Source organism: Phoenix dactylifera, chromosome 17 (assembly GCF_009389715.1).
Source record: "Phoenix dactylifera cultivar Barhee BC4 chromosome 17, palm_55x_up_171113_PBpolish2nd_filt_p, whole genome shotgun sequence".
Classification (NCBI taxonomy): Eukaryota; Viridiplantae; Streptophyta; class Magnoliopsida; order Arecales; family Arecaceae; genus Phoenix; species Phoenix dactylifera.
This window is the reverse complement of record NC_052408.1, coordinates 3,477,556-3,496,918: the sequence shown is the minus strand read 5'-3', so window position 1 is coordinate 3,496,918 and position 19,363 is coordinate 3,477,556. Positions and strand designations below refer to the sequence as shown.

The window sequence follows — 19,363 nt, the reverse complement described above, 5'->3', positions numbered from 1 at the left end:
GGTCCAACGGCTGGTGATTTAGACATTTGGCAGCAACGGTCCTCCTACATAAAGAGAGAGAGAGAGAGAGAGAGCAGGAAGGGAAGCAAGAAGAGGGGAAGAAATTAAGGTGGGTCAACCCAAGAGAGAGGAGGAGGAGGAGGGGGAGGAGGAGGAAGTGATGGGGTTTTTGTCGCACAAAATTGAGAGGTCGGAAATTAAGCCGGGAGATCACGTCTACGCCTGGAGGGCGCTCTTCACTTACTCCCACCATGGTATGACTCCTAACATCTCTTCTTCTTCTCGCTTGAATCCTCGACAAACACTTCCGATCTCGGACTGAGCAATCTCATTTTAGCCGCTGTGTTGTTGGATTTATGTGGATTTGGGTTTTGGGGCACATTGTGGACTGATTCGGGACTGCTTCTTATCTGTGTAGAAAGGAAAAGGCAAAGAAAAAGGATGGGATAATACTTTTGGAACAATTAAGTTGATATGTGGAGAATGTTGATGCGATTCCAATCGGTTCTTATCTTGGAATTCTTTTCTTTCTTTCTTTCATGCATTTCTATCCATTGTTTTTGTTTCGATTGCATATGTTTGTCATGCACATTGTTCCAAACAGGAAATGGTTGTCTCTTGCATTTCTTGATTTTTTCTCTCTTGAATTTTTACATTTGACTTTCTCGAATTCAAGCGAATTCTTGATATTGGCATTTGCCAAAAAAAAGTCCTAAAAAAACAAAAAAAAACATTTTTTTTCTATTAAGAGGAGGAATCAGAGTTGCATGCAATGCAATCCAACTTGAAGCCAGATGATGCATTATATAATGGATTGTTTGCCCTCATGATGAAAGTATAAACCTCAAAGGAGGCAAAGCAAGCTTGGTTTCTTGAGACATATGGTTTTCTTGTTTCATTGTGTCCTGCTCTTAGAAACCACAACCGGGGAAATGTTCCTGGGTAATTGGCTTGGTTGCACATGTATTTTGCAACTTAGAGAATGAAGGCTGTATGTTTTAGAACAGAAAGGTAATAATAGTATCAATCTTGGTTATTAGTGCTCTTAGAAGCTGTAGAAAGTTATTGCCCATTGATATTCACAAATTATCTAATATTGGTGCTAACTTAGATGATATACCTACTAAAATCCAGAATCAACATGCAACAATTGGGTGACAAAAGAAAAAATGAGATCATCTTCCCTAATATCTCAGGAGATCTGTTTTTCCTCTGTCTGTCCTTTTTCATTCATCAACTGCTGCATTTTCTTCTACTGCATCAGAACTTTGCTGCAGGTTTCCGTCCTGGTACCTTTGTTCCTGATCATAGACTGTTATGTTTTGTGTACTTTGTCCTCTTATTGCATGCCGCTGTGGAGCTATTTTGAACAAATTTACTTTAAAAGATATCTTTTGTGAAGGACTAATTCCAGATATCTCTTTGCTGTTTTTTTTCCTTGACCTGATTGGCTCTAGCTGTGATTATTTCCATGGCGAGATTACATGATGGTATTCTTCTGGCCTTGTATCTTATTAGGTTTATGTCTTCTTGTTGATGCATTTTTTCTTAGTACTTCTGCAGTATTTTGCTCAGTGGTGATCCTATTGACTGGTTTCTCTCTTTGATCCACTGTTGAGATCTTTTACTTTTTTTTTCTTTTCTTTTTTGCTTGTTTATCATGAAGTTGCTTTTCTGCTATTTATACTTTTGCTCTTCTTTTGTGAATGTTGTCAGTGATTCCTGTTGTGGAAGCATAAAGAAGAGTCCTTTCCACTTGAGGATGTTCCAAGAAGTAGTGGAAAATGTGCAGTTCTTATTGCTGCATATAAGGCCAATCAATCCTTCATTGTTTGAGCAATCTTTTACCCTCAACTATTATTGCAGGACCCTGGCTTGTTGGGGAAGCCAAGTCTAAGAGCAAATATGGGTAGCTTTACACATGTGATGTGCCTTAAAAAGCTGATATTCCTGTGATTGTGCTTTTTCTAAAGATTCTCATCAATAAAGACCATTCCACACTACTTATTAATTATTGTGACTTCCTTGTCATCTGGCAAACTATTTTATTACTTTGCTGAATGACTTATATGTTGGAGGTATTGCAGGTTTCTCTCTAGATGTAATGTAGATTGGAATTGTATCGGAAGTTTAAACCCTGTCTTTGTTTCTTGGACCGACTTCTGATGCCTCATGATGATGATGCCCTTATTTAATTTGATGGGATCACTTATGCATTGAATGTCCTGCATTTTGTAGGGTATTACCATTGACATGCATCCTGTAGCCAATTCAATTTTCATGAGATTTAACACACTTTGTGGCGGAAATTAGCTTTATAATAAGGCAAATGGAGATGCTTATGGCTGCACAAAAATTGCTACTTTTAGATTTCAAATTAGTATCAATTATGTGTTTTACATTCTACACATACTTAAAATTAGAAATTAATATCATTACTTGCGGTTTGCACAGAAATTTAATATATTGAATGATTGCTTAAATTGTATTTTATTCTAGGAATTAGCTTGTTGTATGTATTTCATGATTTTTTTTTAATGAGTATTACAATTGATGATCCAATTTGGTCCAGTCCTTCTACAATCCGTAAAATGTTTCATTATTTCGAACATTGATGTCAAACCAACTCATGTGTCTCATCAATTTGATGACTCCCAAAAATGCAAATATGCAGGTATTTATGTTGGAGGAAGCAAAGTGGTTCACTTTACGCGCAAAAAGGACACATCCGGCACCGACTCGTCCAACTCCTCTGGTTTGAGCTCAGGCGTTCCAACACCTTGCCCAACCTTCCCTGACTGTGGTTTTCAGCAACCCAGCAGTGGAGTTGTTCTCTCTTGCTTGGATTGCTTCCTTGGCAATGGCTCCCTCCACCGCTTTGAATATGGAGTGCCACCGTCGGTATTTCTTGCCAAAGTCCGAGGTGGTACATGCACGACAGCAGAATCCGACCCACCAGAGACGGTGATTAGTAGAGCGATGTTCCTACTTCAGAATGGATTTGGAAACTATGATCTGTTCGAGAACAATTGTGAGGATTTCGCACTCTACTGCAAGACAGGCCTTCTATCCCTTGATGAACTGGGCATAGGTAGGAGTGGACAAGCATCATCGGTCATAGGTGTTCCATTGGCAGCCCTTTTTTCTACACCCTTCAACTTGCTGGTGGCAGGTCCAGTGGGAATGGCCACTGTGACTGCTGGGATGTACTGTGCGGGAAGATACATCACCGACATAGGGGTTAGAAAGGATGTGGTCAAGGTTGCAGTTGAGGACTTGGCTGCAAACCTTGGTTGGCAGCACCAGCATGAGGAAGAAGCAGCAGAGAAGGGTTCTGAGAGACTGGTTACCTTGCTGCCCATGGAAGAGGAAACACCAAAATAACATTTGTGGCTATGTTGCATGGTGTGCATTGGTGGGGCTTCCGTCTATTCTTCCTTTATCAGTTAATTTGGTGTGGTTTAATTAGTTTGATGGTGATGAAGTCAGTGTAGGTTGGTTTCTGCCATTGAACTTGACCTATAGCATCAATTGTCAGATCATTGTGAATCATCCTTGTAAGGAGCACATGATTGTGGGAATAAAAAATACAAGCATTTAAAAGAGTTCATGCTTAATTGGTGTGTATTTGATTTCTTTTTCCTGTGGTCCAGCACTAAACTGCACAGAGATTAGAAAAACCTTTCTTAGGACACACCAAATTGCATCTTCTGTCACCTTGCATGGATAAAGAAAGTGATGGCATTTCCAACTTTTGCATGTGGCCACAGTAGCAGTCAAGCAATTAAATGAAGAATACAAAACATTAGCTTTCCTAAAGATCCGGCAATTCTTTTCCTTTTGTTTCCTTTTTCTTTTCTTTATCCCTTTTAATCATTGTGTTAAGAGGTTCACTTTTTCCTGGTAAACTATGTTATGCTTGCTCAGCCCTGTTAAAGACAAGAGGTACAGGAGAATCAAGCCCCGTTGAGATGGAAGTGAGATTAGTCATTAGAGAGGCAGAAATTTGCAATGATTAAGATTTTCATAGCTCATTTTCAAAACTTTTTACATAAATATGGTCTTTTGTTTTTCTTTTTTTACGGTCCAAATGGGGACATATTGCAGTAAATGTCATCTAGGGAAGTAAAATGATTTTCTAATGACTTTTATTTTTTTATCTTAATATTACCTCATATTTCATCGCAAGGGTGTGACTCACCTGTGTGATTTTCTAATGATTATGTCATTGCAGTTGCATCTTTGTTTGCTTGTGTTAGAATTGAAGCCCTACAGTAACAGAGGCAAAAAATGTTTGTATCAATTGCTTCATTTGCCATTCATACTGATGAAATGGGCCTTGAGCTTAACATGACTAAATTCACGTTTGCTGTTGATCAACTTCATTTCATTGACATGAAAAAAGGGTTGAGATACTGATTTTTTTTTTTTCTTACGAATTGGGAATTAAGATTCTAGTTTTGATACCAATTCTGTTCTATTGTAGTTTTTCCCCTCTTTCCTTCTCCAACCTAAAATATTTTCAGAGTCACACAAAATGCCTAGTCTAAGTCTGAAGAAATTCTAAACTTATCTGCTAAATTTGAAGTCTAGCAAGAGGATAAGAGATTTCTTAATATAATTTTCTTATACTTTGCCTCCATTGCCCTAGTCACAACAAGTGGTATAAATTCTTTCTTTTTCCTTTTTGAGTTCTTCCATTCCTTTCCTCCTCTCTCTCCCTAAGCTTCTGTTTCTACTGCTTTTCATTGGCTAAGAAACTATTGCGCAATAAAGCGCTTGATATTTTTAAGATATAAATTATAACAAAGAGCCCAATCATATGTAAGTGCTGATGTTAGATATGAGTGTTATGTTCATGATACTACAAATTCAAATTAAAACTAGATTACAATCTAACCTAAAAACAAAATCAGATCTTGTTTCATCATATATGTTATTTAGATTCTTTTAAGCTATCAAGGAAAGGATAAGATATTGTTCTTTACAAAGAAAAGGGATAAGATGTTGTTCGATATCTACACAGTACATCAATAATTAAGATAGGATGTGATCAGCCAATGCTCTGGGTAGGTGATATAATCCCAATACTGAAGAAGATATTGTGCATATTGCACAATATACATAAGTTCTGCATCTCCATTCCTTTTTCCCTCCTGATCTTTCTCTCCATGCCTCCATTTTTTCACAATAAGTATCTTAACTGGTGGTCTGGTGGAGCTATTCTTTAGCAAGAAATATCTTTAGCCTTCAGCCTAAATTCATTAACATCCAAACTAACAAATTCAAGTTTACAATTACTTGTATTTTTCCATGGCCTTCTCTGCCTCTGAGGACACCCACCTCCTAGGTGGATCCTGCTAATGCGCCTATACAAAATACAAAAGCCAAGGAGCACTACTGGATGCATTGAAATAGAATACACAGTAAAACATAGAGCATATGGGGGAACAACCCTTTATTTTTATTCTTGAAAAGGAGCACATAGCTTGCTCCTAAAAGGATGTGTGTGCAGTGCAACCAGAAAACCTGCCTTTACCTAAATTAATAATTGACTGGTATTCTTACAAACATTGCAATATTAGAAATTTAGAGTTCTTATAACTAGAGCTAACAACTCAATGTTCAGAAGGAAAAGAGCCAAGCACATATCCAATCAAACAGTCTCTTAATACTCCTCTCTTTTATTGCTCAACCAAGCAAATCCTAGCAGTCATTTTTCTTGTTTACTTCTAGATTAGCAAGGACATGGAATTCAGACATGTTCAAGGGTTTTCATGGCATCCTCTCCTTGGGACACAATGGAAGAAAGAGAACTGGTTGGGGGCTTGGATAGCCCGGGCTTCTCGCCGTCAACAGGCTCAAAACATGCAAGGCTGGCCAGGGTCTCAACTGCGTCAACAACCCCATCCGTCCTCACCGATATCTCGATTAACAGCGAAGCAACCGTGACAAGAGGCAGAGATCCAAGTAGTGGCGCACTATCTGCTTGTTGGAGAGATTTAAAGGCATCAAGGAGCTCCTCCACAGCATTGTTCTTCTCTCCAACTAAATAATTTATTCTCGAGGATTTCTTCATCGACTTGATTGAGCTTGCCAACTCTTTCAAAACCTCTGAACATTCCAAGCTTAATTTAACACAACCATCCCTAATATGCTTCTTTATATACTCAGGAGCCTGCCATTGGACATGTGTCTCAAAAATTTTGATATAAAAACATATTATTAATTACTAGGCCTACATGTATTAAGAAAAGAAAGAGATACTGAAATCTACCCGAGATTCTGAATTCATGCAACTATTAAGGGTTTCTATGCAGTAAGCACAGTAGCGCATGGCAGCACCAACTTTTAGGTATTGTCTCCATGGATATCGAAACCTGAAGCGGCCATGAGCTGGTTCCCATCTTGCTAAATTAGCCTGCAGAGACAAGGTCACAAGTGAATGAAGAACAAAGAAAATAAAGCATGCAGTTTATCTGTACCAGGTATATATACTCACCAGAGAATCTTCTGAGGCCTTCGAATTAAGAACACATTTATAACCTTGCAAATTTTGATGCGAGGCTTCCTTGTCACCATCGATCCCTCCCTCCTGTAAGTATTTATCTACACATACTGTAATTTAATCCAACAAAGAAAAATCAGACATAAAGGGATATATAGTAGTATAGCTTATCATGAACTTGAATACCATGGATGGATTTTGGAATTGGATGTACCAACTAAGGAATCAGCGAGTTTCTCCATGTTGCAGGTGATGAGGAGGTGAAGTTCCTCGCCAGCCCATACCGGGCAACCCAGAATGCAGACCAGGAGGCAGATGGAGATTCCAATTGCAACGGTGGTGAGTCGTTGCTCGGCCAACTCAAGCAGCTCATCCACACGGTAGCCAGAGAGTGCAACCAAGTTGAATGTGAGGATAAATATTGTGATTCCATAGTCGAACTGGACTTTGATTGTTGGAATGAATCGAGAAAAGGTTGCTGCTGATGCTGAGTAAACAAAAATTACGCATAAGCATAGATTAGTTTTCTTTTCTTAAAACAGAGAGGGAACTACGTACGCAAGAAAATGATAGAAAAGGTAGAATTTACTCATAGCTGTGTATCATACATAATAAGAAGACTGCACTCCCAAGAATCATGTGCTCTGCTGTTTCTCCTGATTTACTTGCAAGCCAGTGAATTCCAACCGCAAGAGCACCAGCGCTCAGAGTAGCAATGGCTCTATTGAGTCCTTTGTACAAGCTACCACCTGCATGAATTAATGAAGTTCATGAGAGAGGATGTGGTTAGACTTTTTTATGTTTATGCATGGAATGAAATTAGTACAGTAATAAATGTAACTCGAAAAGAAGCATATTGTGATCTTACACATTGTGAAATGAAAACTTACTTGGGGGGTGAGAAGGGTTATATGAATAACACAATTCCCGTGAGTTTGAGGCTAACAAGTGCTAATCTATTTCCTAAATTCCAAGGACCAATATATCGAAATTATTAACAATACATATCTATGTGGCAGCAACCCCATGATAGCAGCATCTAATGCAAATACCTAGGTCTCATGTAATCCTATTGATTTAGAAAGTACAATTTTCAGGTAATCAAAGTTTGGAATCGAGATTCTTAATTGAGAGACAAGAACTGTTGGCATGGAAGTTTTTACTAGTACTCTAGCTACTTATGGTGAATCTCTACTACCTATATATTGGAATGTATGCATGTAGTTATGAATACATGCATGCATGTTTTTGTGTTGGTATATGCACATGGATATATTTAGTTATAATGTTGAACTAACAGGTGTAAGATAAATTTTCTTGAGAGTTGAAGATAAATTTAGTTATAATGTTGAACTAGCATGGAGACATCTTTACAATTCTTGCTACATGTGAATCTTTATGTACTATGTATTGGGAAGTATTCATGTACTTAATATGTATTTATGTAGGCATATTATGCATATGTAAGTTTATTTTCTCTATACGCTTACCGACTGTGAATTCGAAGATCACCACTACTGTCATGATAGCCCACATAGCAGTTCCTCCAACTCCATCATACAATGGCCTGATATAGTAGAAGACAGACACCAAAGTGAGTGCAAGCCCCACTTTTATGCAATGGACAGCCTTTCTTGGATCATCAGCTCCAATCTTCCAGGCCCTCTTCATGAACCCTGAGACCTTTAATTTTGCAGCTAACACCAAATGATACAGCCATGGCCATTCTCGATCAACTGGCCCAGACTCCATCTCCAACCTCACTGATGAACCACCGGGAACCATCACTCTCCATTTTAAACTCTGAGCTACTTCTTTGCCACTGACCATTGCTGTCCTAAAGAGAGAGAGATTAAGGCAATCACTAGGGATGATGCCGAACTTTTCCCTCCAAGTTTAGAGGGTCACCTTTCCCTTGTCTTATTTCCAAAGATGTAGGGGAACATTTGAAGTTTTGAATGACAAGGATAGAAGAGAGGAATGTGAGGAAGCGCCAAGGCCACTGGTGTGAGAGGCTCAGCTGCCCGTTTTCTGTAGTTGAGGGGAATGGAGATTTTTATAAGGGAAGAATTACTTATAATATATTGCTAGTAGGCCCAAGAGTAAAGCAGAAATACGGTTTAAAAAAGTCCTTTGTTAGCATAATTTTAGAGATCACGTAACAACTTGTATTAATCCATATTATTTTTTGTTAGCGTGATCCTATATCAATCAGTATTATTTTTTTTTTGTTAGCGTGATCCTATATCGATCAATATTATTTTTCTTTATTAGCATGATCTTATTAAAAAAAATTTAGGAATTAAATAACAACTTTTATCAGCGAGTATTATTTTTCTTTATTAGCATAATCTTATATATTTCTATATTATTTTTTTTGTATTGAGTCTGTACATAAGTATATATAACCAGTGAGATGTACCGAATATTATAAAACAGAGAAATACAATCATTTTTCTCTCTCTTTTTTTTGTTTTTTTCTTCTTTTGCAAATATTTTAACATGGTATCAAAACGACCGATCACCTAATCTGCCATAAGCATCTCTTCCGTCTTTGTTGTGGTTATTGTTGCCATGTCTTGAAGACCCCCATTATCGATCTATCGATCTTTGTTTCTAGGTGAATTAACACCAAAGATCCTCTATTTATCGGTGGATCCATATATCCTCTGTTTCCTCGCATATCCTTTATTTATGGTAGATTAATATCCGAAGATTTTTTGTTTTCTAATGGATCCACAGCTCCTCTCCACCACTTTTCTTCTCAGCTTTAGATCTTCGGTCGTCTCTTCTCACTGTGGCTCGGTCTTTTTCTCTCCATCTCCAGTTTTATTTTCTGCCTCCAGCTCCTTTACCATCTAGTTCGAAGTTTCTTACTCCTCTTCCATGGTATCTCTGTCTACAAGAATTATTGACCTTCAGTTGCCTTCTCTCCGAGCTCTATTCTCGTTACAAGCGTTATCTTTTATGTGTTTTCTCGCTCCCACATCATCAAACAAGCCAATCAACCAATGCTCTTCTTCTATGGTGCCTCCGTCTATGAGGATCATCGACCTTCGTTTGCCTTCTTTCTGAGCTCTGTCGTCACTGCAACTATCATCTTCTATATGTCTTCTCGTTGCCACATCATCAGACAAGTCAATCAGCCACATCGACAGGCATGTCAGTCTGTCACGTCAGTCAGACATATCAGTCTACTATATCAGCTTTTGAGTTGTTATGGTAACTTCTAATCTGCCACATCAGCTTCTGAGTTGCTATAACAGCTCGTGTTCTACCACATCATGCTCTATGCTGCTACATTAGCTCTTGATGTTTCACTACGTCAGCTTTTGAGCTACTATGTCAGCTCCTAGTTGATCACGTCAGTTTTTAAGCTACTACTTCAGCTTTTGATCTAGTATGTTAGTTTCTAGGTATATTCGTGATCTAGTTTCTAAACTTAAATTGGCACCTATAGTACCATTTTAAGTTAGAGGGAGGATGTTAGTATAATTTTAGAGATGAAGTAATAACTTGTATTAGCCCATATTATTTTTCTTTATTAGCATGATCCTATATCGGTCATTATTTTTTTTCTTTGTTAGCATAATCCTATATCGGTCAATATTATTATTTTTTTTTAGCATGATCTTGTTAGAATGATTTTAGGGATCACATAACAACTTGTATTAGTGAAATTTTTTTATTAGCATAAACTTATATTAGCCTATATTATTTTTCTTATATAGAACATGTACATGAGTATATATAACCCCTGAGATATACCGACTATGATGAAATAGAAAAATAAAATTATTTTTTCCTTTTTTAAAGAAAAAGATGAGCGAAGTTTTAGTCTCGTGGATGAACCTCCAGTCTGCTTGTGATTCTGACAAGATAAATCAAATGCCACTCAATTACAACAATAGCTTCTAACCAACACTAATTCAGAAAAAATAGCCAAATTTACCCAAGAACTTGAATATATCCATTGTTGCTCATCAAAAGATCTTCCCAAAATGTCAAAAACAGTTGTATGTGCAAAACCTCACAACTTTTAAAAGCAAACTGGTCTCTTATATACTACAGCAGATTAATGTGGCATAATATGTAAAGCAAACATGGAATGTGACTACTAAATATATGAACACCAATTCATGCATATGACTTGGAAATATTGGTGAGATTGTGTGTCTCCATCCATAGAATGGATTAACCAAGAGAGATCTGATAGGGAAACCAATATATGTCACTCCTATATGAACAATTGATGTGGCACATTCTTTTCAACATGAGGACATCAGGGATCTAGTTAAAATAAAAAAGAGATTATCTATAATAGAAATAGAGGATGGAAATTCATACTAATGCATGGTACCATCATTTTAGTATCATGTATTAGACAAACAGTTTGCGAAGCAGAAAAGTGTTGAATGGTGTTTATTGTTAGTTCACCATCCTCCTGATTATTCCAATTCAAAGCTTTTACCTAACATGTATTGCATGCGGGACCAATTGAACTGAGGATTTACTTAAAGATATAATTTGTTCTATATTCGTTCCTCTCTTTTTTTGAGAAAGTATTTAGTCCAATTATTGTGTTTCCTTATCTTCAATCACAGTGACATATCACTATCCTTTGTCTGTTTGGTTATTGGACTGACGTCACCTGATCATGACCTAAAATCAAAAACTTCCTGCCCAAACATCATCCCGGTTAAGCTTAACATAACTATTCTGCTGTCATACTCCATTCCCACTCTATCTTCTTTTTATATCTCACATGGATAATTCAAATGTGGCAAGCACAAGCTGTCGTTGTATAATAATTTTCTTTGGACCTGATGGAATCTCCAAATGCATAAAAATCAAGCTATGCAATCATTAGAGACCAAAGAATATGAAATTGCATAAAGGAGTGTAGAGTAGTTGAGGCAATTGGTTGCGATGGTCTGTTGAATTTTATGGCATGCCTGCCATTTTAATAGACATAGAATGCTTTTCGTTAGGGCTAAAATCGGATTGGTAATGAATCGGATACTAACATATTCATATCCATATTTATTTTGTTTGACGAATACAGATACAGATACAGATGCTAGTTGGGTGCAAACGGATATGAATACAAATCGAATACCAAACATATAGATATAAATACGGTATAAATCGAATAATTAAACTTTATAATCATAGAATTAAAGATATTATTAAGTGGATGGTAAATCAAGTTAATAGCATGTTAATATGATCATTTATTTTTCTTAAAAGTTCATAAGTACTATATAAAACTAAATACGGTTACAAACAAAATTAGATATTCGGATACGAATTGGATAGTGATCTATTTATATCTATTTTTTTATAGATATAGATACGGATATTAGTTAGATACTCAAATTTCTATTCATATCCGAATAGATTTAGATACGAAAACGAATCTAGATGAATATTATCCGATCCACTTTCACCCCTACTTCTTCTTATTCTTTAAGAATAATAATATATATGTAAGATATAGTGCCATTTAGTACATTAAAAGGATGGCACCCAAGGATTAGGTCATAGATGATTAAGCATGTTTTAATAGTTTTATATGCAATCAATACGACAACTAAGAGATAGAAGGCGAAGAAAGTGAATCTGTGACCAAACAAGTTAAACTATTTTAGACTTCGGAACGAAGTACCAAGATGTGGTGCCTTGTGATAGATTATATAAATAATGCTGAATGATTGTAAACTCCTTTACAAGGTGATGATCTAGACTTCCACAGAAATAAACACAAAATTTGGTAAGGAATAAGAGATGTTGCTAGTGAAAGGCATATCCCAATTTAGAGCTCTCCTTGAAGAGAAGTCTACAAATGGGAGCGCGTGCAAGATCTAAGGGGTGAAAATGTGAAGGCATTGGGTTAGAGTACCTGCAAATACACTGTACTTCCAATAGTCTACTAGGGAATTCACAGTTTCCTCTTAGAAAGTTGCAGTAGGCATATGATTATATGCAAGCTTTGGTTATTCACTTATTCTGATGAGCTCAATAAAAAGCATTCCAGGCAAATTATTTTTTATATTTATTTTTATATTTTTTGGATAAGAATGTCTACTAGGGTTGATGTATCACTTCTTATAGGCTGCATAGACTGCTTCCGCTAGCAATCTAAACTTTGCAGTAGTGATTTCAATTCATAACTTGTCCCCAGAATACACTTGAAAAGAATGAAAGATCACTACAAAAAATCATAGAATTCCCAATAGTTATAAAGTAGTAAAAAAAATTGAAAAAAATGCCATGCACCCATTATATCCTCCATATTTTTTGAAAATACTAGACAAGTGTCAGGCACAATCTACTAGGTTGACTAAGATCCATCTAGCCACCACGATAATAATCTACTTTGTTAAAGTTAAAGTTCATTATATTTATTAAAAGTTTATTCACACTATAAATATACTTATTTGAAATATGTTTTGATATATTATATTTTAATAATTATTTCTTTTCATAAAAAAATCAATCTTTTTCCCTTTAATGAACATGAAGAATGAAAAACTTCATTTTGTTCTTTATGATATTTTCAAAACCATATTGTTTAAATTATTTAACAATATCAATAACTTCATTCATATATTCCTATGTTTGTATATAATTTTTTCCATACAAGTTCTTTAAAATATAGATAATTTTCTTTATTCTACAAGAAAGAGTAACAATGTTTTTTAATATATAAATTTTAATGTTACATACTTTATTTAAATTATTTGTAATTTGATATATTTTTAATACAAAATTTGATCGGATCATTGGTCGAGATCCTTGGCCAAATCAATCTCTAGCATCCTTATTTGGGATTGAAATTGATTCCATCATTAATGTATATTGTTAACCAATATTTTTATTTTTTTATTAGCTAAATAGGTCTTCAAAGAGTATTTCTGACTTATCGATAGGAAAGTAAAGACAAGCTACAAACTAATACTTGGCAATTTATTATAAATACGGGACAAAATACTATTTCCATATTTTTTTCAAATGACAGTAAAATAAAATCATGAATTCTGTAATAAATATGAACTACAGTCTAATATCTGATAATTTATCATAAATATAGGGCAAGGTATTATTTCACAATGCTTTTTAAAAATGCTATAGAAATAATGTTATGGATTTTATGATAAAGATGAGCTATAAGTTAATAGCTAGCAATTTATCATAAAAATAGGGCAAAGAGTTATTTCCTAATATTTTTGAAAAATGTCACTAAAATAATATTGCGGATTTTATGATTTTTTGTGGTGGCCAGAGATCTTTGACAAATAAACCGTCATCATACTTAAAATGCTTCTTGCCCAAGATTAAGTTCCAAACAAACCATATTGGCTAAAAACATAATAGGCAAAATGCTGTTTTGAATTTCCTGCAACAAGATCCTTGTTATCTTTTAATCTCGATTCCCATAATAAAACCCTGAACACTACATAGAACAAATTACCAGACTTAAATCTTTCAAGCATCCAGTAAAATGTTAATGAACTATGCTTAGGATGGATATACTTATCATATCATAAGATATCTTTCTCTTTCTAATAGATAGAAATATTAAATCCCCCATTTTTTTATTTTACTATGAATCCCCGTTTGTTGGATGGATCGAATTAGTTAGAGTTGCAAACTCCTAATAAAATCTTTCATTTTCATAATAAACTCCTTATTAGATTAGACAGATAGAAAGAAATAAGGATGAGAGAAGAATATTAAAATATATTAATAAAGCGAATTATCATACATATTCGTGTAAAAAGATGAATAGGTACACTTATTTTATTTAGTTCTACATTCCCTGCACTTATTAATTACTTATTAACTACTTATAAATAATGTGCTGACATGTGATGCAAATGTTAAGTTGCTGACTTTTGCTTGGAATAATGAGGAACTCTAGATGTCATGCTATTATAAGTGCACAACATGCCTTGATCTCCCTCGTCATTTTACATTGCAATATCACAAGTTACCATTCCATTCTAGCAAACTCAAAATTGCTAGGTCATGAATTTTTGTCCACCAACTTTGAGATTCTTTACAGCTATTATTTGCTCAATAAAGATAAGATACTATAACATGCACTATGTCCAACCACTGAGAAAATATATAATATGTCAAGTTAATTCTGTCCACCATGCATGGTGCAAGGCTATAACTTGAGAATTGCACCTCCCTTATATAGAACAAGGTTCTACATTTGACATGAATAAAACTTCACCTATTTCTATTTAAATGATTGGAATAAAGAGTTGCATCAGATATGGTCTCTTTTGTTGCACACTAAGGAGGTGTTTGGTATGGGGTGATTGTCCCAGGATCAAAGGTGATGTGAGTGAAGGTGATGAGATCACCGTGTTTGGTTGCACTACGGTGATCCTACGTGGCGGTGATCTTAAATCACCTCCACTCCTCAAATCACCCCCCAACTCGGTGATGGGATACCCATCCTTGAGGTCAGAAATCCAAGATCACCCCAGGGCAGTAATCCTAGGTTGAAAGTTAAAGAAAAAAATACTTCTCAAGTTAGCAAAAAAATTGATATATCAATATACCATCAATATATTATGTTAATGTTATATATATATATATATAAAATATTATGTTGATATTATATATTATATTAATGATATAAATTATATTATAATATATTACTAATCATATTATTATGCTATTATTATTAAGGATAATTTTAAATTATAGTAGAAATATATTATTATATTTTATATTTATATAATAAAAATATTTAATATATTACTATATTACTCCTATTTACCTTATTTTTCTAATCAAAATAATTATTAGTATTAAAAAATCTATTATAAGTATAAATAAAAATATTAATTCTATAATAAAAAATAACATATTTTTATAAGATTAATAATTTATAAGAGTAATAAATATATTTTTATAGAATATATTAATAATTAATATATTTATAAATATATTAATATTTAATATATTAATAAATATGTTAATATTATATTATAATATATTTTATATGATTAATAAATATATGATAAGGGCTACTAAAAGTAGAATATGTGACAAAATTATGGAGCTATTATAGAAATTAGTATATTGACTTATATTTTTAATTTATGAGAATTAAAAATACAAAAAAAAATCCATCTAAGATATATCAGGGGTATTTGTGGTATTATGTGGTCAGTGATTTTGCATTTTCGCACCATACCAAACAAGTTACTCATGGATACCCAGGAATTTTTAATCACTGGACCATTGCCTACCAAACACATTGATCTTATATCACTGGGGATCAAATCACCCCAGTATTCGGATCACCGAGGATCTTAGATCACCGTGGTGATCCTGTTGGGGTTACCAAACGCCCCCTAAAGGATTGAATACTGCGGGTGATGACCGCTCTCTACTCTGCTACATCTGGGCCATGACGAAGGATGGAGTGGCCTTTCAGCCCAAACATGTCTTTTGTGAAGCTAATGAGGCTGCAGATTGGAGAGTCGCCTATGGGGCCAGCCATATAGGTAGCACTGTGTAGGCTGGGGATGAGGAGCTGCCTCTGACACTCCGAGATATTCTGTTTTCTGATTTTATTGGGTGTATTCATACTCGTCAGACATGAATCGCCCGTCCTAGGAAAAAGAAAAAAAAGAAGAAGAAAAAGAGGTTGAATACTAGAAAAGGTGAAAAAGTATGGAACATCTGAAATAGTATCAATAACATTAGTCTTAACCATACCTAAAATGTGCATGGAGGGATCCAGAAGTATAATTAAGTTAACTTCTATTTTTGTAATGAAATCTGATGTGGTCGGATCCCACCTTTCCACTAAGATGACAACTATGATCCCAATTGACTTTCTAAGTGACATCAGAATTTCCTAAAAAACTACACCAATGCCTACAAAAAAAAACACTAATTAAAAGAAAGAAAGGAAGAAAAAGAACCCAATACAATCCCACTAAGTTCATGTATCTATTTTATAATAACTGAATCATGTAAACTAAATCATTACGTGGCTGCAGTATAAAGCCTCCTTTTCTCCTTAGTTAGGATTGGGTCAGGTCTAAGAAGCCGGCCGGTAGCTATTAAGGCCTTTTCCTAAATTTCTTTATACCATGCTAAGTGAACACCAGGTTTGCAATTAGGTTACATTTGCCTTTTTCTTGCATGAGAAAGCAAAGCACTTATCACTCACATGTATGGGATAGTAAATTTATCTTTTGATCTGATATGAAAGGCCGACTCACCTATCAAGTAACCGAGCTCATGGTTGGTTAGGTCATTTGTTTGTATACCTTCAAAAAAAAATGTCTTCTTATGTGTATTCCTCTAATACTACACTTCTAATGTTTATTGGTTCATTTGTTATACCCTTCAGAATGTCTCATTACGTGTTTCCCTCTAATGCTACGTACCTATGTAAATATTTTACCCTTTAGAATATCTCGTTACGTGTTTCCCTCTAATGCTACGTACCTATGCAAATGTTTTAAATTATCAAATGCATTCTATATTTGACATTTCGCAATGGATGCTTTATGGGAGGACGATGGATGCAACTTAAGGTTTTGCATTTTACCAGATATATTCACATGGTTTCTCCAATAGTTATGCATATAGAAATGATGCCGTAACAATTTGGGATCTCATTTAAAAAGATTAGCTAAAAGATATTATTTAGATTTCTTAGCTCTATATAAGTATCTAAGATCTACATAGTGCAAAGCTACCTAGTGCATATATAGCTGATATGGGCAAAATACATGCTTATATGGATTCTCATAGATGTGTTTAAGAATATACGTATAAAATTAAAAGTTTAGAGGGATAAACGTGCAGAATGTCATGGTTTGAAATTTGAATGATGTGTATGATCAAAATAAGCTGGAGCATGAAAAGCCAAATGCTGCACGGCATCACCATGTCACCTTCCTAAGAGTTATGGGGCCTTTCACAAAGAATGAATTGAGCTCAGTCATCCGTCTTTCCCCTCTGTGGTTGCTCTTTTGTGAAAACAGTGCAAGAAAAGTGGATTGGTGACATTAATCTCCAATTCCATTTCCATTGTCAGCGGATAGCTATTTTCTGAGAAGAGTTGGAAAGGGGTCGTGGCTCCCACTAGCACTTGGTGGCCTAGATGTGAAGATGTCCTAATGGCACCCTCTTTTGCATAGAAAGTTCTAAGATTAGGATATTTTGGTTATGGCATTTTAATAAGACTGCCCTTCGTTGAACAGGATCTGCTTGTAAAATTATAAAAAAGAAAAAGAAAAAGAAAAAAAATTGAAGATAGAAGATAGGGATGTCGTATGTGTCTTTGTCAACAAATGTCAGGTAGCCTTTTTGATCTTTCAAGTGCGTAGAAATTAGTAGTTTACCAAATAATTGCCTAATCCAATCACCATCTGTCATTTGCGCATAAGTTAGGAAACAATTATTGGTGATAAGTGCATATTAGGTCAAGCCAATATGCAGAACTGTTGTTGGTGTCATGCAACATGAGACAAAATTACTTTATAAAGGCCATAATGTTTCTCTCATTTGAATATCAATGTATATAAATAGGCAGCAAAACTCCAAGACCCACTCTCTAGCCAAATCAGTTCATAGATGGCAGCTCTAGATCAAAACATTACTCTTTTGAGTTCCTTTCACTGATGTAACTCTAATTTATTGTCATATATAATCAACAATTGATATGCCTCCAGTCTTCCAATTAACAAAAAAAAAAAAATTAATGATGTAGGGCCATTTCCTTCTTTCCATGCCAAGGGCACTTAGATAAGAAAGAAGCACTAATAGATTTGGTGAGTGCTCTTAAATTAAAACTTACTAGCCAACATAGAAATCAGGTTTGCAAGGAACTGCTTCCCTTTTGGATTATCACGTGCTCAAAATCCAACATGCTAGTAAGTAAAGAAAAAAGGGGTTGAGCGGCGATACACCTCAGAACCAACTACAACCGACTTAGTAGACCGATCAGTGAGGGCTCGTTATGAAACCTCTAGCTGACCATTAAAAGCCTGCCATGTGGCCGACCCCTAGAAGCACAAGGAAAGTCCTTCAAATATCAAACTCGTACCCTAACTGGCAATAGCTTAGCCATGATCGCAAACGGTTTCCATAACCGTGTGACGAATAAGCGAGATGCACAGGATAAATGCTCGGGTGTGATCTTCATATACAAAAAACAACCAATCCATATATCTAATTTCCTCAATGATGAATGTCGACCCTCGCATATTTAAACTACTCCTAAATGATCCTCTAGATAAGTGCTCCTGAGCTCTTGAAGTACCCCTAAATTCCTTTTTCCCTTGCGTTGCCACTCTGCCTCTCTCACAACATCTCCGCTTTTCCCTAGGAGTAGAGTCTGACTTAGGTATCAGAGGGTCCCTGCAGGATATTCTTCGACAAAAGGATTTTTTTTGTCTGTGGTGTTTTAGGTAGGAGCATAATGTCAGAACCACCATTCGAGTGCCCTCTTTTCCTCGGAGATGTGCAGCAACTTTCAAGACGACCCCTCCAGCCAAGACAGTCCGCCAACCCCTCCAACATCCTTATTAGCTCGATGCCTAAGTCGGACCAAGTCTTAGCAATAACAAATTGAAGGTTAGAGAAAGGGTTGTGATCCCATGTTTGGAGGTTCGACCGATTGGCAGATGATTTGTAGCCATGAAGAGCACAAGCAACTCCCATTGTTGCCCACCAGCATGTACTCCTAGAGTCTGACGGCTTTTTGTAGAGCCCTCAGAGGGCTACACCTCTATAGGAGCTATAGGCTACATTGGTTATCAGTACTAAACAGTTTCAACTTTTCATGCAATAGGTTTAGACACTACC

General features: G+C 35.5%; 2 protein-coding genes across 3 annotated transcripts; one reads left to right on the top strand and one right to left on the bottom strand.

The window, feature by feature from the left end:
• The first annotated feature begins 68 nt into the window (after positions 1 to 68).
• LOC103721853 lies at positions 69 to 3,617 on the top strand. 2 transcript variants are annotated; one of them, XM_026810317.2, is made up of 3 exons: positions 79 to 254; positions 1,458 to 1,490; positions 2,675 to 3,617. In XM_026810317.2, the coding sequence occupies exons 1-3, from the start codon at positions 161 to 163 to the stop codon at positions 3,382 to 3,384; spliced, it is 837 nt and encodes a 278-aa protein (XP_026666118.1). In that variant the 5' UTR covers positions 79 to 160; the 3' UTR covers positions 3,385 to 3,617. The 2 variants fall into 2 exon arrangements, with proteins under 2 accessions (XP_008810437.1, XP_026666118.1); XM_008812215.2 differs by lacking the exon at positions 1,458 to 1,490 and having other exon boundaries at positions 69 to 254.
• A 1,832-nt stretch (positions 3,618 to 5,449) lies between these two features.
• Positions 5,450 to 8,338, bottom strand: LOC103721858 (aluminum-activated malate transporter 10-like). Its single transcript, XM_008812221.3, has 6 exons — positions 7,999 to 8,338; positions 7,117 to 7,257; positions 6,723 to 6,995; positions 6,503 to 6,618; positions 6,278 to 6,421; positions 5,450 to 6,178 (listed from the first exon to the last, which is right to left on the bottom strand). Exons 1-6 carry the CDS (start codon positions 8,336 to 8,338, stop codon positions 5,756 to 5,758), a joined length of 1,437 nt encoding a protein of 478 aa, XP_008810443.2. The 3' UTR covers positions 5,450 to 5,755.
• Between the last annotated feature and the right edge of the window lie 11,025 nt (positions 8,339 to 19,363).